Source organism: Myotis daubentonii, chromosome 3 (genome assembly GCF_963259705.1).
Source record: "Myotis daubentonii chromosome 3, mMyoDau2.1, whole genome shotgun sequence".
Classification (NCBI taxonomy): Eukaryota; Metazoa; Chordata; class Mammalia; order Chiroptera; family Vespertilionidae; genus Myotis; species Myotis daubentonii.
In genome coordinates this window covers 122,277,673-122,299,956 of record NC_081842.1, presented here as the reverse complement: position 1 = coordinate 122,299,956, position 22,284 = coordinate 122,277,673, and the positions used below count along the sequence as shown (strand labels likewise).

Here is a 22,284-nt window from a genome sequence, read left to right as displayed (position 1 = left end):
GGTAATATGCTAATTAGACCGAATGTCCTTCTGGACAAAGCCATGGCCAGACCGAAGCCCAGGTCCCGGGTGCCTGGCGGCGGCTGGAGGGAAGCAGCCCGGGGCCTGGGTGCAGGAGGGAAGCTGGAGCCGGCAGCTGGGGGAAGGAAGGCCTACTCTTGCACGAATTTTTGTGCATTGGGCCTCTAGTATGCATATAAGTTCCCTGGATAATCTCTCCCCAACCATCCCTGCCTTCCCTCTGAAATTCGTCAGTCTGTTCCAGGCTTCTATGTCTCTGGATCTATTTTATTCATTAGATTCCACATATGACTAAGATCATGTGATCTTATCTTTCTCTGACTGCCTTATTTCATTTAGCATAATACTCCTCAGGTCCATCTATGCTGTTGCAAAGGGTAAGAGGTCCTTCTTTTTTACTGCCACATAGTATTCCATTGGGTAAATGTATCACAGCTCTTTCATCCACTCCTCTGCTGATGGGCACTTGGGCTGTTTCCAAATCTTAGCTATTGTAAATAAATGCTATTATAAACATAGGAGTGCATATATTCTTTCTGATTGCTGTCTTGGGTTTCTTAGGATATATTCCTTTTTTAGATTATAAAATTCAAGAATTTTTATTAAATATTTTATCTTTACAAAAGAATGGATCTTATGTAGATATAAGAATAATAAAATGAACATGTGCACCCACCACCAACTGAAGAAATGAAGCGTCATTTCAGACCCCTTCATGCCTGCTCATTTGTTTGCATCACCCTCCTTTCCCTATCGACTCTGTTGCACTTTGCAGTTTTTAAACTGTCCTTTGTTCCATATTACCTGTTTTTTTTACTTTTAAAGAGCATAAATGGGATCATCTGGTATGTATTTTTCTATACTTTCTTTTTCTACTCAATATTGTTTTTGCTATTCATGTTGCTGTATGTAGGTTATACTAATTTATAAAGTGAGCTAGAGTGTGTCTTCTTCTTTCTTCTTTATAATCAACTGTATGTGTATTAGATTTCATCCATTTTGCCTACATTTTCAAATTAGGCCTAATACTAGTATTTTTTATAGTAGTTTCATATTATTTCAATCTCACTGCATTTGAAGTTCTGACCCACATTTATACTTGCTTGCTTGCTTAATATTTTTAGTCTTTTCTTGATCACTCTTGTCAGAATCTTTTCAAGAACCAACTCTTAGTTTTACTGTTCTCTCTCTCTCTCTCTCTCTCTCTCTCTCTCTCTCTCTATATATATATATATATATATATATATATATATATATATATATATTTTCTGTTGCAGTAATTTTGGTGCTTAGCTTAATTGTGTGTTTTTTAATAACATTAATTCCATACCTTTCTGACTTTTTAATACTAACATTTAAGACTGTGAATTTCCCTTTATCTCTCTAGATAAGTTCTACATGTTAACATATGGTATTTTAATTTTTCAGTTTTGTATTTTCTAATTTTAATTTCATGAGTTGTTTTTTTATATACAACATATGTGATTTTTAAATTTTCAAATTGGGAGAGCAATCTTTTCCATATTGGGAGTTAGTTTTCTTTATTACAGATTTCTAACAATGGTTCTGAGGTCAGAAAATAGGTTTGTAATAACTTTGTTGAAACTTGCTTTGCAGGATACATGGTGAGCTTTCTTAGATAGTCTACCTTCTTGAAAAGATTATGTCCTTCAATTTTGAATGCCACATTCCATATATGTCCATGAAGTCAAGTTTGTGAATTGTGTTGAATCTTCTGTATCCATTCCTTTCCTTTGTTTACAGTATTTTGGTCTTTAATCTGTTGATGACTAGAAAGCATGTATGAAAATTTTTCTTTGGCTACTTTTTAGATATTTTCTTTGTCTCCAGCATTCTGAAGTCACCATAATGTATCTCTTGATATGAGTATTACTTTTTTGCCGTTTTTCCCTTGACTCTGATTTATACCTTTAATCAATTCTGATAAATTCTCAGCCATTACCTCTTAATATTTTCTCTATTAACTCTTTTCTCCTTCAAGATCTCCTATTGGATATTTATTAGATCTCTTGCTTTATTCTCCATCTCTCATATTTTTATTTAATGTATTTCCCCTCATCTTTAATTCTATGGAATGATTAGGAATCATTTCTAAAGTTCTCTCTTCTTGTTCATTTCTCCTAAATTATGTCTAAGCTTGCTGAAACTTACTGTCTTTTGATATTTCAGTTTTTCATTTTCAGAAACTTTTTTTCATTTTTATTGCTAAGTAATAGAAAATTATTGACTTACTCTGGAAGGGTATAATTTCAAACATCAGTATAGCACAGTGATTTTTAACTAGTGTGCCACAGAATTTTTAAAATACGCAGTACCAGAGTAGTCAGAGGCTCTGACCTCTTGTCCCTTAGATCAGCGGTTCTCAACCTGTGGCTTGCGACCCCTTTGGGGGTCGAACGACCCTTTCACAGGGGTCGCTTAAATACATCCTGCATATCAGATATTTACATTACGATTCATAACAGTAGCAAAATTACAGTTATGAAGTAGCAACGAAAATAACTTTATGGTTGGGGTCACCACAACATGACGAACTATATTAAGGGGTCGGGGCAGAGAGCAACCGAAACAAAGAGGAGCTCAAACCATTATAGTCTCGCCTTCAGAACTTTCAGAAAACATCACAGCCCTGCCAATACCTTGATTTGAGCCCAGAAAAACATCCAACCCACAGAACGATCAAACTTCAAGTGAAGGCCGGCCTTCGAGCGACAGCAATGCAAGATGGCAGCCAGCATGGGCTCGGGAGTAAAAGTCCCTTGCCATTTTAAACTGTTGGAAGAACTGGAAGAAGGCCAAAAAGGAGGGGATGGCACAATTAGTTGGGGTGTAGAAGATGACGAAGACATGACACTTACAAGATGGGCAGGGATGATAATTGGGCCTCCAAGAACAGTTTATGAAAACCGAATGCACAGCCTTACAATAGAATGTGGACCTAAATACCCTGAAGTACCCCCGTTGTAAGATTTGTAACAAAAATTAATATGAATGGAGTTAATAGTTCTAATGGAATGGTGGACCCAAAGGCCGTATTAGTGCTAGAGAAATGGAATCGTGCATATAGTATCAAACATGTCCTGCACGAGCTTCGGCACCTAATGCTGACTAGTGATAATATATCACTCCCTCAGCCACCTGAAGGGCAGTGTTACAGCAACTAATCAAAAAGAAAACCACAGGCCCACCCCTCCCCCATTCGATTTAAGCAGTCTTCATTTTCCACAGTAGTAACCTTTCTAGATATGTCTTGTAGACATCAGAGTCCTGGAAAGGAAGCTCCTGTTCAAAGGCAGTTTATCTTAAGATACTGTAAGTGATACTAATTTGTTATCCGTTTGAAATATATAAGTTATGCTATAATAAATCATCCTGTCAAGTAGAGAAATAAAATAAAAATAAAGGGTAGCGGCATTAGGAAGGTTGAGAACCACTGCCTTAGATTGTCAAATAAAAAAATTACAAGTGTCAACACAATAGCCGTTCAGTGTGACTGAATCAAAATTATATCTATTTTTTTGTTAGTTCGGCAAAAAATATATATATTTTTTGGTTGTGCCTCAGGATTTTAGCAGTTAGTTTATCTGTTCCATGAGATGGAAAAGATGGAAAATCGCTGGTATGGGAGATAGTGGTATGGCAGTAAAGTTCTTTCCAGTGTCCTTCAGATTGTTCTGTGTAAGTGGCCAAGTAAAATACAGTGTATAGTAAAAAAAAAAAAAAGACTATCCCTTTATCCCTTCCTTAAAAGGAGAAGATTGGAGCAATCAGTAAAGTCTAATTAATGGAATATAAGGTAGTTAGCTTGATTATAAAAAATTCACAGAAAAACGTTTTGGGAATGATGATAAAGATTAATAGTAAGTCACCAGGTTAGAATCTCAGTAGAAGGTAAAGGAAGTGAGAAATGATGGCGTTCATTAACAAGTCATAGAAACATCGCCTGTTATTTTGTTTCAGAGTAAGAATATATTCTGTTTTATCCAGTTTTCTCTTTTGTTGTTGTTTTAATAGTGCCACCTCTATTCAGGATTAAGAGTTTATTTTTTAATTATTTACTTGGTATTTAGTTTGTCCAAATTTGATAAGTTATGGCTCAATAACATAAAGGAATGTCAGTTTGCATCTGCCTCTTGCAATGAATTAAAAATAGATTAATTTGATTAAACCTAGTAATTCAAATTCACTTAGATGGAAGTTCTGGTTAGAGTTTGATGAGTTAATTTCTATAGAGATGGCTCAGTTAAATGTACTCATCTTTGAAAACAAATAAACAGTTTTGTTATCTATTTTCCCTTTCTCAGAAACATATTTTATTTTAAAAAGCAGTTTTACAAAAAAATTTTTGAAATAGTAAATTAAAAAATGTAAGTTTGGACTATTGAAATAAATCAAAATAATGATTTTACTGTGTTAACTATTTTGAGTCGAAGACAACTGTGTAGAAATGGAGGAAGTATGACATCTACTTGGCAGATGTTTGCTTTCCAGGACCTGTCCACTGTGAGCAGCTGCTCAGTACAGGTCGGGCATGTGGTAGAAGAGTACCTTGACAGATGTTCTGCTAAAGAAGTTATTGGAGTCAGTTATTACAAGTATTACTTGTTCCCACATCTGAAATATGGCCTTCTAATATAGTCTGTATTTCTCTAAGTTATTGCCAACTGTTTGAAGTACTTTAGAAGGTGCTGCCCAGTTTTAATATGTAGGAATTTAGTGAGTACAGCTGTTTCTGAGTACATAATTATTGAATTAACATCCCTACTTTTTTTCTTTAGATAATTGCCCTGTTTTGGTTACAGTCATCTGGCCTACACAGATAGCGTGCTCTCAAGCATCACCTTCCCTGTGAAGCCTTTACAGTCCTCTTAGTAGTGCCCCTTACACTCTCTGTATGTATCTCTAATAGCCATATTTTTAACATGTAGTTTTATGAATGTTTGTCTTTCTTTTCTGTTAGACAGTGATTTCCTTGACAGGATTTTTTCATTTTGCTTCCATCCGTCACTGTCTGGAGATGCTTTAATAATGGACGGTCCTTACCTTTGCATTTCAAGTTGGGTCAAGCACACTTAGTTAATATCTGTGTTCATAGCTGGTTTGAACAGGGTATTAGTGAAAACAAGGCACTTGAAATAATAATAATAGATTGCTGCTAGCATTTATTATGCACTTTAAATGTGCTACACAAGTTTTATAAATTATCTTTTTATATTCTCACAACAAAATTGTTGACCTTATTCCTGCCTTGTCACAAATTATGCTGTCACTCCACTCGCTGTTTTATTTGTCTGGTATCTGTCTACTCATCCATTTCTTTTCAAACATTTTTTACAAATATTGAAGTATAATTTATATAGAGTAAAACAGGCAAATCTCCAGTGTATAGATTGGTGACTTTTTACACGTATATACATCTGAGTATCCACCACCCAGATCAAGAGATAAAAATTTCCCTCATGCCCCATTCCAGTCAATAGGACTATCTCACCGCTATTCTGATTTCTGTGGGCATAGATTTTTTTTGGCCAGTTCTTCAACTGAATATAAAATGCAACTATACAGTTTGTATGTTGCCTTTTGTGTCTGGCTGCTTTTGTTCCAACTTAATACTTTCTGAGATTCACTGAAGTTGTGTGTCTCAGTAATTTATTTTATTGCTGAGTTTGTATAACCAAATTTTGTTCATCATTCTCATAATACTGGACATTGGACTGTTGGAATTGTAGGTTTAATGAATGTAGGTGGTGTGAACATTGCTAAAAATCTTTTTGTGAACATTTGTACTCTCTTATTGTGGATACAGTAATTCCCCATTCACCTGCAGTTTCACTTTCCATAGTTTTAGTCCTATGAACAAGCATGGAATGAAAATATTAAATGGAGAATTCCAGATAGACAATTCATGTTTTATTTATTTACTTATGTATTTATTAGTTATTTTTTATTTTTTTTTTGTTTGTTAATCCTCACCCTAGGATATTTTTTCCATTGATTTTTAGAGAGAGTTGAAGGGAGGAAGCGGGAGAGAGAAAGGGAAGGAAGGAGAGAGAAACATTAATGAGAGAGAGACATATGGATTGGTTGCCTCTCCCATGTGCCCCTACCTGGGCTGGGGATTATTGAACTTACAACCCAGGTGCATAGCTTGACTGGGAATTGAACCAAAACCCTTTGGAGAGTGCGCCAATGCTTTAACCACTTAGAAACATCAGCCAGGGCAACAATTCATTTTTTAAATTGCGTACTGTTTTGAGCAGCATAATGAAATCTCTTTCCGTCCTGTTCCAGCCCTCCCTGGGATGTGAATAATCCCTTTGTCCAGAGTAACCATACTGTCCATGTAGTACAATTAGATATTTTGTGAGAAAGAGAGACCAGATCACACTCACATAACTTTTATTACAGTACTGTATATTGTTATAATTGTTCTATTTTATTATTAGCTATTGTTGTTCATCTCTTACTGTTCCCAGTTTACAAGTTAAACTTTATCATATGTATATATTTATAGAAAAAAATATTGTGAATAGGGTTTGATATCCAGGGTTTCTGGCATCCATGGGGAATCCTGAAATGTATCCCTGCAGATAAGGGAGGTTCTTTATATACCTAGAAGTGGGATTGCTAGTCAGGGAATAAGTTGATTAGAAACAGAATTGTTTTCCAAAGTGGGTTCTTATTTTACACTCAGCCAGCAATGTATGAGTCTTCAGGTGCTCCACATCTTCACTGACAACATTACCTTTCTGATGTTAGTCAGTCTCATTGCTTTCATTGACTGTCCCTGATAAAAGTAATGATTTTAAGCATCTGATATATCCAGATATCCATTTTTAGATACCTTCTTTTGCCTACTCATTTTTTTAATTGGGTTCACCTTTCTATGAGTGAAATTTGGAATTCTGTAAATAAATTCTTTGTCAGGTGTCTATTTTTTCTCCCAGCCTGTAGCTTGCTATTCTGTTCTTATAATGGTATCTTCTGAGTAGAAATTTTTAATTATGATGAGATCCAGTTGGTCAGTTTTTTAAATGTTTAATGCCTTTCATATCCTGTCAAAATCCTTGTCGGCCTCAATGTCTTGAATAATTTTTTCCCAGGGGCTTTGTGGTTTTAGTTGTTATATTCTGGTCTATGATTTATCTTTTACTAAGTATTGCATTTTGTTCATTATCATTATGTTGATTATGCATATATTATTATAGGTTTATAGTATGTCTTGAAAAGACAATTCAACTTCTTTTTTGATATTTTTTCTTACTGTGTTGCATGGACTAGTACCTCCATTATAATCTTGTATATAAGTGGGAGAAGGGGCATTTATCGAGTCCTTTTTTTTTTCAACTGTTAAAATAATTCCATTTCTCTATGATGTATCCTTTTAATTTATATATAGATTCAATTTTCCAGCATTTTGTTAGGATGTTTATGTCTTTGTTCATGAGGCCTATTGGTCTGTAATTTTCTTTGTTTACAATATTCTTTTTTTTAATTAAAACTTTATTGTTCAGATTATTACAGTTGTTCCTCTTTTTTCCCCCCATAGCTCCCCTCCACCCAGTTCCCCCCCCCCCCCACCCTCGGCCCTCACCCGCCCCCCCCCCACTGTCCTCATCCATAGGTGCACGATTTTTGTCCAGTCTCTTCCCGCATCCCCCACACCCCTTTCCCCCCCTCCCAAGAATAGTCAGTCCACTCCCTTTCTATGCCCGTGATTCTATTATAATCCCCAGTTCATTCTGTTCATCAGATTATTTATTCACTTGATTCTTAGATTCACTTGTTGATAGATGTGTATTTGTTGTTCATAATTAGTATCTTTACCTTTTTCTTCTTCTTCCTCTTCTTAAAGGATACCTTTCAGCATTTCATATAATACTGGTTTGGTGGTGATGAACTCCTTTAGCCTTTCCTTATCTGTGAAGCTCTTTATCTGACCTTCAATTCTGAATGATAGCTTTGCTGGATAAAGTAATCTTGGTTGTAGGTTCTTGGCATTCATCACTTTGAATATTTCTTGCCACTCCCTTCTGGCCTACAAAGTTTCTGTTGAGAAATCAGCTGACAGTCATATGGGGAAACCCTTGTGGGTAACTGACTGTCTTTCTCTTGCTGCTTTTAGGATTCTCTCTTTGTCTTTTGCTCTTGGCATTTTAATGATGATGTATCTTGGTGTGGTCCTCTTTGGATTCCTTTTGTTTGGGGTTCTCTGTGCTTCCTGGACTTGTAAGTCTATTTCTTTCAGCAGGTAGGGGAAGTTTTCTGTCATTATTTCTTCAAATAAGTTTTCATTCTCTTGCTCTCTCTCCTCTTCTGGCACCCCTATAATTCAGATGTTGGTATGCTTGAAGCTGCCCCAGAGGCTCCTTACACTATCTTCGTATTTTTGGATTCTTTTTTCATTTTGCTTTTCCGGTTGGGTGTTTTTTGCTTCTTCGTATTTCAAATATTTGACTTGATTCTTGCAATCCTCTAGTCTGCTGTTGGAACTCTGCATAATATCCTTTATTTCAGTCAGTGTATGCTTAATTTCTAGTTGGTCCTTTTTCATAACCTCGAGGGTCACACTAGATTTCTTGAGGGTCTCACTACATTTATCAGCAGTCTCACCAGTCGTTTTGAGGGTCTTACTAAATTTATCGGCAGTTTCTAGAAAGTTCTTGAAAAACCTTAAAAGTGTTGTTTTGAATTCTATATCCAGTCGTTTGCTTTCCTCCATTTTTGTCATTTGTGACTTGTTTCTTTGTCTCCGCATTCTTTATGCTTCCCTGTGTTGGTAGAGTGGCTTTGTGTGCTAGGTGTCCTATAGGGCCCAGTGGCTCAGCCTCCCCAATTACCTGAGGTGGACACTCTTGGTACACCTCTTTGTGGGCTTTGTGCACAGTCTTGTTGTAGCTAAGCCTTGATTGTTGTAGGTATCCCTGGAAGGAATTGACCTCCAGGCCAATTGGCTGTGAGTGTCAGCTGTGTTTACGGTGGGAGAACTTCTGTGTTGAAGACACCCTTATGAGGCAAGACTTGCTTCAGTGGGGCTTTGGTGCTCACTGAGTCTGCCCCCTGAGTGTGTCCCTTATGGATCTGAGGAGTTGTAATTGGATGGTCCCACTCTGACCACTGGGTACACTGGCTCTTGTATCTAAGAAGGTGCTAATTTAGCCTCTGCCTGAGGCTATCCAGCAGGAGCTATGAAGAGATCTGCAGATTCCCCTTCCTTGTTTGGGGTTTGGAGGTGCCCAAATGAGGCCCAGCTGTGAAACAGTGCAAGCTGCTGTGGGGCCTTGGGCCTTCTCTTGGAAGTTCTGGATCTGTCTGGCCCAGCTGCAGTTTGTTAGGTAATTTTCAGATTACAAAGGGCCAGGGCATTCATATGGAAAAGCCTCTGCTGCAGCTTGGGTGGGGCGGGGTCTCAGGGAATCAACAGGGTGGAGCAAGCAGCTATGGTTGATCCTCAGCCCTGCCCTAAGGGGCCCCACGTCTCAGTGTCCTGGTAATCGCTGCATGCACCTTTGAGAGAAAGCCGCCCGCAAATTCCAAGTTCTGCCCACTGCCAGACAGTCCAGTTTCTACCTGTATTAGTCTGGGTCCCCAGAGACTCGCCCGGGACTGGAGTTCAGAGCCGTCGGGGGCTTGTGACTCCCTCCCGATTCAAAAAGACAGCTCCATCCTCAGTTGCCAGCCCTTGCCGCGTGCGCCTCCGTACCTCTGCACTTCCGCACCTCCTCTGAGTCTCAGTGTGCTTTTCTCTTTCCTTCTAGTTGTAGAATTTCCACTCAGCCAGCCTTCCTGTGGTTCTGGATGATGTCGGTTTTGTCTTAGTTGTATTTTTGAATTTGTTGTGGGAGGCAGCAATTTCCGGTGTTTACCTATGCCGCCATTTTGGTTTTCCTCGCTTATAGTATTCTTGACAGTTTTTTATATCATGGTTTTGCTGGCCTCATCAAAAAAAATAGGAAACATTCTCAGGGTCTGGTCTATAGTGAAGTTTGCATGTGATAATTTCTTCCTTAAATGCTTGGTAGAATTCACCAATGAAACATCTGGTCCTGAAGTTCTCCTCATATGAGAGCATCCTATATAATAAAAGGGTAATATGCAAATTGACCCTAAGGGTGCAACGACCAGTTGCTATGATGTGCACTGACCACCAGAAGGCAGACACTCAATGCAGGAGCTGCCCCCTGCTGGTCAGTGTGCTCCCACAGGGGGACCTCTGCTCAGCCACAAGCCGGGCTGATGGCTGCTAGCGCAGCGGTGGTGGCGGAAACCTCTCCCGCCTCCTTGGCAGCTCTAAAGATGTCCCGCTGACAGTTTAGGTCTGCTCCCTGCGGGGAACAGACCTAAGCCATCAGTCAGACATCCCCCAAGGGCTCCCGGGCTTCCAGAGGGATATCTGACTGCCAGCTTAGTCCCCATCCTCCAGGGAGTGGGCCTAAGCTGGCAGGTGAACATCCCCTGAGTGGTCCCAGACTGCGAGAGGGACTCCCCGGAGTGCACGAATTTTCATGCACCGGGCCTCTAGTTTGAAATAATGGACTCTATTAGAGTATATAGGACTACTTGTGCCATTTTTAGAAGATTGTGTTTTTCAGGAGTTTGTCAGTTTCCTCTGTGTTGACAGATTACATAAAACTATAATATCCCTTTCAAAAGCCTATTTTTGGCATTATTGGTTTTCTCATATTAATCTTTTTAAAAATTTAATTGATTTCTGGTCTTATCTTTAATTATTACTTATACTTTTTTGAGTTCAATTTTCTCTTTCTAGTTATTGAAGGTAAAAGATAAAAATTTTAATTCTGAGTTTTTTTCTTTTAAATCTTTCTGAGGGATGTTTTTGGCAATAAAACCCATTGCTTTACCTCTGTCACACAGATTTTGATATGTTGTATTTTCATTGTCATTGTCGCTTCTTATTAATATTTCCTTTTTGGATGCCTCTCCTCTTTCAAGAATTAGCACTTGTATCATTACCAGAATATCTCCAATCATCATTTAAGTTTATGTTTCTAAATATTAGAGAAAAAGAGGGATGAAGGAGGCTGGAAGGGAGCTCAAGGTTCATTCCCTACTACTTTTCCTCAATTGTTCATCCTTCTCAGTCTGATATATTTGCTTTTGGGTGAGAGCCCTTTCTTAGGTTACATGGGTGATATATTCTTTGAATCTTCACATATTCAAAAATAAGTTTCTTGGACTCTGTTAATGATATCTTAGCTAAATATAGGACTCTTGGGTTGCATTTCTTTTATTCCTCTAGATATTATTTCAGTGATTTCAGGTTCCAGTATTGCATCTGAGAAAAGCCGATAACAGACTGATTTTTTTCTCTTATAGGTAAATTATTTGTTTTACTCTGGAAGCCTAAAAGAGTTTCTCTTTTTATTATTTTAGAAAATTGGTACTTTTAATAGTATTTGCCTAGCTGTGTCTTTACAGTCTAGCCTGGAAGTCAGCAAGCCTATTCAGATATTTATTACCTCTTCTCTAACTGCTCATAGTTCTCTACTTAATTCTTTTCTTTCTTTCTTTTTCTTTCTTTTTTTTTTTTATATTAGAGCTCTTGGATCTATCTTCTAAGTCTCTTCCTTCATAATATCCACCTCTTTACATTTTTACTCTATGCTTTGAAGTACTTAATTGCACTTAATTTCAATCTTAGTAGTGACCAGCAATTTCATCAATTAATCTAGTCAGTTGTTAGCTGATGAAATCATGTATTTTATCTTCATGAAGTCTTTTTTTATATTATACTTTAACCTCCTTAAGGGTTTTCAGTATTTTTCTAAATTCAGGTGGTTGCTTTTCTCTCCTACAGCTGAATTCCCTCCTTGGCAGATATTCTCATTTATAGCTGCAAGACTCATTAGCTGTGTGCTTGTTTTTCAACATTAACTTCTTGAAGTTCAGGTGTGTTGTTGGAGAGACGCTTGTGTTTCGTGGGTCAATGGTGTGGAAGCAGCTAGACCGCCAGTCCACTGAAGAGGAACCTAGGCCCAGCCTCCTCACTTTCCATCCTTAGTGCTCCATGCACCCACTGTAACTGCTTGGCCTCTTGGGTACCAGTGAGACTTGGCACAGACTGGTTAGACGGATGCTCACTAACCTCCTCGCCCTGCTCTACTCCCAGTACACGTGGGCCGGACATTCTGTAAAAGACCTGTAGTCCACACATGGGGATTCATTCTTATTTTATTGAATAGTCGTGCTAAGCGTGATCTTTATTACTGAACATTAATAAAATAAAGATGTGATTTTTTTAGGAAAATTGATAAGTACTTTTAAAATATGCTGAAGTAATTTTAAATTTACATTATTTCCTTTTTTTCCACCCTCAAATGACAACTTATAATTACTCTTTATTATTTAGGTTAGCATGGCCTCATTGAAAGAATTAGACCAAAGACTGTTTGAAAATTACATTGAGTTGAAAGCAGATCCCATTGTTGGCTCCTTAGAACCTGGAATTTATGCAGGCTATTTTGATTGGAAAGACTGCCTGCCTCCAACAGGTAAATGGTTTCAAGTTATCCTAGTTCTCTAAAAATAGTCTAATCTATCAAGAGTAATAAATATGGATATGCTCTTTATCAATTAAAATATGCTTAAAATGCTTTTTTTAAAAATTCACATTTCTTATATTTACTAAAGGATTATAGTATGATTGTAACTTTTTATTAGCTCCAGTGGTTCTCAACCTTCTGGCCCTTTAAATACAGTTCCTCATGTTGTGACCCAACCATAAAATTATTTTAGTTGCTACTTCATAACTGTAATGTTGCTACTGTTATGAATCGTAATGTAAACATCTGCTATGCAGGATGGTCTTAGACAACCCCTGTGAAAGGGTCGTTGGACTGCCAAAAGGGTCGCGACCCACAGGTTGAGAACCGTTGGCTTAAACCCATTTCTTGATAGTTTGGAATTTATTACACTTTTTAGTTAATAATACTTAATGACTTATTTATTTTTAAATTCCAGAGAATAATTAATTAAACCTTATATTATTTGATCATTTTTAGTAATGCATACTTGCTTCTTACAATACTGCTTTATTACATAGATATAATAGACTTCAATAGTTATGCAATGACTTTGTGACCATCATCAAAAAATTTAGTTAAGAAATCTGGGCACTTCTACATAAGACCTAATTATTGGTACTAAAAGGTGAAGGATAGAAGGAAAATGTGTAGGAGTGAGATTAGCAAAGAAAAGTGAACTGCAAGAGAATAACTGACACAGTTTCAATATTGTCTTTGTTATATCAAAGGAAAGTCACATCCCTTTACCATATATACTTTAAAAATAACTATTGTTTCCCTTGCCAGTGTGGCTTAGTTGTTTGGAGCATTGTCCCATGCACTGTAAGTTGGTGGGTTCAGTGCCTGGTTGGGGTACATACGGGAGGCAATCCATCGATGTTTCCCTCTCTCCCTCTTTCTTTCTCCCTTTCTCTAACTAGGATGTGGTGGTGCTGGAGTTCAGAGTTCAAATCTAGCAGGCCCTACCTAAAAGCGCTATGTTGTTAGGGTAGACAAAGAGCCCATTAACCTCCATTAAAAACCTACTAAGAAAAAGACAGATAACCTGGTAGAAGAAAAACTACAAATCATGAAATTCACAAAAGAACTAAAATGGCCAACACACTACAACAAGAACGCAAATTAAAATTGCATTACATTGTCATTTTTAAAAACTCTCCAGTTGGCAAATGTTAAAAAACTTGATAATAGCTGCTTTTTGGCAAAAGCACCAAGAACTAAACTATCCCATCATCTTTCTAGGAGTGTAAATGGGCACAACTGTACACAAATACATGCACATATGTGCATGCATGTATATGCTTATATAATTTACTTAAAAACTCTAAGAATTTATCTTAAGAAAAATATCAGACAAGTAAGCAAAGAAATATGTACAGTGATGTTTATTGAAGCATTGTTTTATATAAACAAAATCTAAAATACTACCTAAATGCTCATTAGTTAATGTGTTAAACAAATTATTATATATCTATTAAATACTATGCAACCTTTACAGTGGATGAGATGGACACACACTCCTTTATAATTCCTGAGATTGACACACACACACACACACACACACACACACACAGATATTATTTATATATTTCTAGACAAATGCATTTATTATCCTCTCATTTTTAAAAAAGAATATATAATTTACAATGTATACAATTCCATAGAGTCATCATACTTATGAAAAAAAAAAGGTGCATTTAACACTAACTTATTTTCTTCATAGACACACACTTGATTTGACAGTTCAAAAATGACACCAGATAATCTAAATTTCAGTAAGTCATTTGACTGTTTTTCCTGATATGCTTTTGGAATTAGCATTGCTGGAATAATTACAGCCAGAGTATCTTAATGTTAGTCATAGGGAAGTCTCTAGTTATTGCAAGATTTTTTTTTAACAATGTTTAACATTTTATTAGTTATTTGAAAATGGAGGAGTAAAAACTGTCGCCAAATTTATGAAGATAAATCTAGTAAGGTTATCTTATCTAGCCCCATTTTACACTTACATTATACTTACAGAGTTTCTATGATGCTTTTGTATAAGCCTGTGATGGAATATTCTAAAATTAGTGACAGAATTTAGCATTCTTTGTTAATTAGTACTACCACTGAATCAAAAATAGAAACTTCAGAGGAATTCTGGTCTCCAGAAAGGGTGAAAGAACCTGTATCAGGCAGGCTAACCCTTCCATAGTTAAAAATTTAAGTACTAGAGAGTCCTAGAAAGTAAACAGAAACTGGAAGGAATGCTTCAACCTTTGAAGGAGGTGAACCTGGACTGGCCCAGATCTGTCTGTATATAGCTATCACCTTAGGGCTCCCTCTAGTCTGCAGGAGCTGGTGATTACTACTCCAGCAGAAAGTCACAGACTTGTGCTGTAAGGAATGCTGGCCAAAGAAAGTAACAGTAGGGGAAACTTACATCTAAAGGAAGAAGTGAAATCACCTGAAATTATGAATATACTAGGGGCCCAGTGCACGAAATTCGTGCACTGGGTGTGTGTGGGGGGGGGGGCAGTGTCCCTCAGCCCAGCCTGCCCTCTCTCACATACTGGGAGCCCTCAGGCGTTGACCCCCATCACCCTACAATCGCAGGATCGGCCCCTTGCCCAGGCCTGACGCCTCTGGCCTAGGCGTCCGGGCCCGGGCAGCGGGGACCTGCAGTGGCAACCGGGGGGGGGGGGGGGGGGGGTGGGGGCGCCGCGATCATGCGGACTCCGCCCCTGCCCCTGCAGGATGCCTCTGGCTGAGGCGTCCGGCCCAGGCGGCGGGGACCCACAGCTGCAGCAGCCCCGCGATCGTGGGCTTCGCTTTAGGCCCAGGCAAGGGACCCCTAGCTCCTGGGACTGCCAGCTTCGGCCGTGCCCAGCTCCCATCACTGGCTCCACCCCTACTTCCTGCTATCACTGGCCAGGGCGGAAAAGGCACCTGATTCTCCGATCATGGCTGGGGGGCCATGCCTTTGCCCTGCCCCCCAGCTCTTCGCTCCCCCCTGGGTTTCCGATCACTGTCAGTGGCAGGGGGCTTCTTCCTGCTTTCCCTTTCGCCTCCCTGCATTGTGCCTACATATGCAAATTAACCACCATCTTGTTGGCAGTTAACTGCCAATCTTAGTTGCCAGTTAACTGCCAATCTTAGTTGCCAGTTAACTGCCAATCTTAGTTGCCAGTTAATTTGCATATAGCCCTGATTAGCCAATGAAAAGGGTAGCTCGTACGCCAATTACCATTTTTCTCTTTTATTAGTGTTGATGGGTAAATATAAAAGGTAAACTTCGTTATTTTTGATTTCTAGTTTCTTTTAAAAGAATCATTTGTTTGATGTGAGAAAAATCCCTAAAAATTTACTAAATTAAATTCACATGAAAAACCTTTCTTTGTAGAGAACTCCAAGTCCAGATAGTTTTATTAGTGAATTCTATGAAATATTTAAGGAAAATCAATACCAGTTTTACACAAACTTTATCAGAAAACCTTTTTTTTTTTTTTAGGACACTCCAAGTTCAGATAGTTTTACTCATAAATTTTATGAAGCATTTAAGGAATATATACCAATTTTACACAAACTATCAGAAAATATAGGAGAAAAAAACACATTCAATCTCATTTTATAAAGCCTGCATAGCCCCAAACCAAAAATCTGACAAGGGCATTACAAGGAGAGAAAATTACAGCCTAGTGAATCAAATAACGCAATATTATCTGTACTGTACTCCATATACATTATGACCAAGTAAGGTTTATCTCAGGCATGCACAGTTAGTGAAACATTTGAAAATCGATCACTATTTTAACAACCTTATAGTCATCTTAGTACGTTCAGAGACATCACCTTACAAAATTCAACATTCATTCATGAGAAAATAATACAAAAAAATTGTTTTCACTCCAAGACCTTATTTATGTAGACAGTCGTAAAGAATCTACCAAACTACTCTCAGAATCAATTATATTTATAATACAACAGCAAAAATTGGAAAATAAGCTCATAAGAATTTCATTTGCGTTAAAACATACACAATTAGAAATAAAGAGACATTTAAGACTTATTTACTGGAAATTACTGCTGAATGAAATTAAATGGGGATATGCCATGTTTTTCTATTCAAAGTCTTGATATTGTTAAGAATATTGAAACTTCCTAGAATATCACTTCTCCCAAATTGATCCATAGATTCAGTACATTCCCAATTAAAACCTCAACAAGATTTTTTATAGAAATTGCAAGATGATTGTAAAATCTGTTTAGAAAAGTTTAAGGAATTTATATATCTAAAACAATCTTAAAGAATAGGAAGTTGTCATACATTAATTGACTTCAAGACTTTAAAGCTACTGGAATAATTGATAATATGGTATTAGCATAAGGATAAACAAATAGATCCATAAAACAGAATAGAAAATATTAAATAGACCCATACAAGCATAGTTGATTTTTGACAAAGACACCAAGACATTCCCATGGGGAAAGGAAGTCTTTTCAACAGATATACTGGAATAAGTATCTGTACTAATAGAAGGGTAATATGCTATTTAGACCAGATGTCTTCCGGACGTCCATCCGGACAAAGCCACAGCGGCTGCAAGGGCTGAGGGCCTGCGGCCCAGGAGAGGGAGAATAGCCAACTGCCCCGCGGTCTCAGGCACCAGCGCCTGCGGCTGCGGCCTGGGAGAGGGAGAAAAGCTGCCTGCCCCGTGGTCTCAGGTGCCTGCGGCTGCGGCCAGGTGAAGCTGCCCACTCATGGTCCCGGGAGCCTGCAGCCTACCCAGGCAAAGCCATCCACCCATGGTCCCCTGTAGCTGCAGCTGGCCCAGGTGCCTGCTGCCGGCCAGAGGGAGGGAAGCCCGGTTCCCGGGTGCCTGCGGCTGGCCAGAGGAAGGAATCCTGGGTCCCGGGGGCAGGGCTGAGGCAGAGGCGATTAGGGGCGATCAGGCCAGCAGGGGAGCAGTTAGGGGTTATCAGGCAGACAGGAGAGTAGTTAGGAACCAGCGGTCCTGGATTGGGCCTAAACCAGCAGTCGGACATCCCCTGAGGGATCCAGATTGGAGAGGGTGCAGGCCGGGCTGCGGAACACCCCCGCCCCCCATGCACGAATTTTGTGCACGAGGCCTCTAGTATAAATATATGAACAATCCTTTCACAAAAGAAGATACATAAATGGCCAATAAATGAATGGCATACAACATTGTCATTGGGGAATGCAAGTATAAATATAATGAGATACTACTTCAAACCTAGTACAATAGCTAAAATTAAAGAGACTGACAATATTGTTACATGTTGGCAAGGATATGGAGCAACTGGAACTCATACATTGCTCATATCAATGTGGATAGATCTCAAAAACATCATGTTTAAGTGAAGAAGCCAAATGCAAAAGGACATCATGTGGGAAGAGTTGATTCCATTTAAGTAAACTTCAGGCCTAGGCTCACTTATCAGCTCTGACAGAAACCAGAGTGGTTACTGCCTGTGGGGATGCATGAAATTCATGCAAGGGGCTCAGTCCACACAGCCCCTTGCAGCCCTGGCTTTGTCCAGAAGGTCGTCTGGATAGTCATCCGGAAAGTCATCTGATGGTTGTTCTGCTGTTTGGTCTAATTAGCATATTAGCTCTTTATTATTTAGGGTATCCATTTATTTTTAAAAGATGTATCTGCTTGGCTGATTAAAGTCCACTGAGTTATGGGTGAAAAACAACTTTTGTACTGTTTGACTAATCATCTTTTTTTTCTATTAAATTATCCTTCTTTTCTTGCATTTACCTAAGGAAAATATATTTCCACTGCCATGTGAAGAGTATTTTGATTGGTTATTGTATGTAGGTTGTTGTTGTGTGTTTTTTCCCAGCACTTTTCTCCTAATACTATTTTGTGATTTTTAACTAGATTGTTGTATTTCAGTAAGTTATTGAATTTATTTCTGCATGAAGAACTCGGGAGTGGTGGGTTGCTTGCCATTTATGTTGTTAAATTGGCACCTCCTATTTAAACATTCATCTCATCAGTTGTTAAACTTTACTCATTGGGAAATCTTTTTCTGAAATTTTTTGGGGAGTTGACTAAGGTCATTATCAGTTCTGATACGGGGTCTATGAAAAGATATTGCTATATTGCTTTGTGGATCATCCTCATTGATTAGTAGTCATGTTTGGTATTAGAGAAGGATGAAAAAAAGGAACTCTCACCCCACCAATATCTCAACCTAAACAGAAGGAAAGATAGGAAAACACTATTTGAATTTTTGGGAATGGGGAATCAAGGAATAACAGCTCTCTTCTCTCCCACGTTTCAAACCAATTGAAGAATAAGACAGTAGGGTTGGCAGATGAAGAAACTCGTATGGAGAATATAGTTTAGATGTAAGAACCAGATGGACTTCCTAGCCTCCAGCCTCCACCTTGAAACAATCCACCAAAGGGAAAGGCTGAGACTGCAGAGCAAATATAACTTCCTGGGTTACTCCCTCGCATGGCTCCTGGTTGAAGAGGGAGGAAGAAAGAGACAAAACTCCCATGCTTAGGAGTTTAATAGACTCACTCAATCCAACCAAAAGATGGATTAATGTCCATGCTCCACACACTGGGAGGTTCCACATCTGTAGGAGAGGAGTAGGAAGTGAGACAAGGAGCCAAGAGTGTTGGGGGAGGAGGGAAGAGAAAGGGAGAACCCCACTCACAGAAACCAGAGGAGGGGGAAGATACTGTTCTTTTATTAAAAAACAAACATACAAGATATAGGTAGCTCTAGGTATGCAGGCAAAGATATGAACGGATTTCAGCAAATAAAATAGTTGTGCATTTCATTAAAAGAAGCAAGAATTATTTCAGAATCTACATATTAATACCTATTACAAATGAAATATCTCTGCCAACAGTTTAAGGATTAGTTATAAAGACATTTTGTACAATAATAAATTCACCCTGAAGTGTTTTTTCACTCTCTAGCCAACTTCCGGTTGGCTAGATGAAATACAACTGCCAGTACCTCCCTCACTTCTGGTTCCTTCTCAGTTTGCCTGTGACTTTAAACTGCATGTATACCCACGGTTCCTTCCTTGACCTGTCCAGGGCTGATTGCACCTGCTTCCCAGTCCCATCCCTGCTACTCTCTTAGAGGCTGCATGACATCAGCTCTCTTCTCTTTCTCCAGGCCTTTGACAGTGTTTCTCTGTGTCCATAGCTTCTAAATGGTGCCTGGCTTTTGGCAATAGATTTATTCAACCCATTGATTGATTAATGAGAAACACTTTGAGATAAGTTTCTCCTGCCAGAGATGATTAGGAAAAATAAACATCAACTAAAATACCAATTTACAGTTTGTTTTTTTAAAGTAAAATATCTGTTCAACAGAACATCAGATTGCATTATCTTTTTTTAATCTATTAATGTCAAAGGAGAGAACTTTGGTTCATTAAATATAAGATAGCACTTACCAAAAATAACATGTGAATTATTCATCCCATATAATAAAAGGCTAATATGCAAATTGACCAAATGGCAGAACGACCAGTCACTATGATGTGCAGTGCCTACCAGGGGGTAGACGCTCAACACAGGAGCTGCCCCCTGGTGGTCATTGTGCTCTCACAGGGGGAGTGCTGCTCAGCCAAAAGCTGGGCTCTCCAGTGGGCTCATGGCTAGCGAGCACAGCAGCGCTAAAGACCCCTCGGAGGACTGTGAGAGGATATAGGCCGGGCTGAGGGACCGCCCCCAGTGCACGAATGTTGTGCACCAGGCCTCTAGTTTATAAATAATTAGAATATTATAGAATAAATATAACGTCAATATCTCATAAATGTAATTTCACTTTCCAAAATTATTCTGAAGACTGTCTGAGTCTGGCAGAATTTTGTGAATATCATATTCCTGGTGCTATTTCTTGGACATTTAAACATCTGTTCTCTGAATTTGGAACATGAATGGTAACACTCAGTGAAGTGGCTGTTTCTCTATCTCCCATCTTCCACAGGCTTTCTTCATTCTAGTCATGGAGTAGCATGACTTCTGCTTTTGATCAAAACAGATGCCAAATGAGTGAACTTCATCTCCAAAGAGAGAAGTCTCAGTCAATAATCTTTTCCTGCACTGAATTCTGAAAAAAATAGTTTTTATTAATTACTTGGACTATTAATTTTATTTAAAAATTTTTGTGAAGCCCTAGCCAGTTTGGCATGGTGATTAGAGCATCAGCCCACAGACTGAAGGGTTGTGGGTTCAATTCCGGTCAAGGACACAAATCTCAGTTACAGGCTCAATCCCCAGTCCTGGTCAGGGCGAGTGTGGGAGGCAACCAGTTGATGTGTCTCTCTCAATGTAGATGTTTCTTTCTCTCTGTCTCTCCCCCTCCCTTACACTCTCTCTTAAAAAAAAATAAATAAATAAATAGAAAAATTCATTAAATAAATAAAATAAAAAGTATTGTGAAGTAGATTTTAATGAACTTGTATTTGATATGTTTGTAAGAGAAAAGCAATTTTACAATTTCTAAAATAGTATAGTCATCTTTTTTAAAATAACAGTTTTATTATTTAATCTTACTCTCCCCCCGCCCCCAGACATTTTCTCCTTTTTTATAAGCAGTTTAATTTATTAGAATTAATGCTGTAAAACCATTGTACAGTGCTTTGGACATTTGGTTATAATTTCTTTGTCTGCCAAGCATTTTTCAGTAAAGTTGATTTTTGGCTCTAATGGTTTTCAATGTGAAATTTATTAACTTTGAGATGACCTGTGGCCTACATATTTTCTTCAGTGCATGCTTTATCTGTTAAAGTACTTATTTTATTATGGATTAAACTGATAGCTGTAAATTATACTATTTGGCATTGGTAAACTAACATATTGTTGTGCAAATAAAGAGTTGAAGTCAGTTATACACTTTTTTATTTTGGACATTTTCTGACATATCAAAATAGAATAGTAAACAAATCCTGATTGACCTATTGGCCAGCTTCAACAGTTATGAGCTCATAACCAATCTTGTTTTATCTGTGCCCCATCTCCTCCCCACTACCTCTGGGATACATTGTTTTGAAATAAATCCCAGACATTAGATCATTTCATCCCTACACAGATCAGATAAGGGCTTATTTTTTAAAAACATAACCACAATACCTTTATCAGATCTGGAAAAAATTCCTTAATTTCATCAAATAGCCCATCAATGTTCAAAATTCTCATAAAAGCTTTTTATATAGCTTATTCAAATTAGGATTTAACCAAGGTCTACATGCTACTTTTGTTTGATATGTCTCTTATTATTTTTATTATTTTTTTTCTCTCTAGGAACCTCCTTCACCCCCCCTCAGCTTATTTGTTGACTAAACAGGTTGTTTGTTCTGTAGATATTCTCACTTTCTGGACTTTTCAGATTGCTTCTTCATGGTGTCATTTAAACATGTTCCTCTGTCTCTTATGTTTCCTATAAATGTGTGATTAATAAAGAAGCTTTATCAGTTTTAGGGTTTGATTTTGTTTTAATTTTGTTTACTACCACCAGAGATACATAGTATTTGGCTGCCTCTCATTTTTGATGTTAAGATTGAAATTGGATATAAATGGTATCAGCTTGATTCACCCTTTAAAGTTTATCATAACCTTTCATCCAATGGTCATAGTACTATATGGAATTGTTGCCATGATCTATTCCTTTTTAGGGATTGCAAACTAATGATTGTTAGCTGGAACATTAAG

The 22,284-nt window shown here is 38.1% G+C and overlaps 1 protein-coding gene and 1 pseudogene across 6 annotated transcripts in view; both read left to right on the top strand.

The window, feature by feature from the left end:
* EXOC2 (exocyst complex component 2) overlaps positions 1–22,284 on the top strand; it is a 272,621-nt gene that overhangs the window by 207,743 nt on the left and 42,594 nt on the right. For 5 of the 6 annotated variants that reach the window (XR_009451902.1, XR_009451901.1, XM_059688403.1 and 2 more), the window contains exon 23: positions 12,413–12,554. Coding sequence is in view for 4 of the 6 variants with exons in the window: in XM_059688403.1 (XP_059544386.1) it covers positions 12,413–12,554 (142 nt within the window). In the remaining 2 variants the exon portion in view is untranslated. Of the gene's footprint in view, positions 1–12,412; positions 12,555–20,560; positions 20,608–22,284 lie in introns of those variants that run through there. The other variant, XM_059688405.1, reaches the window with a different exon arrangement.
* Positions 2,520–4,167, top strand: LOC132229380 (ubiquitin-conjugating enzyme E2 variant 1-like; annotated as a pseudogene).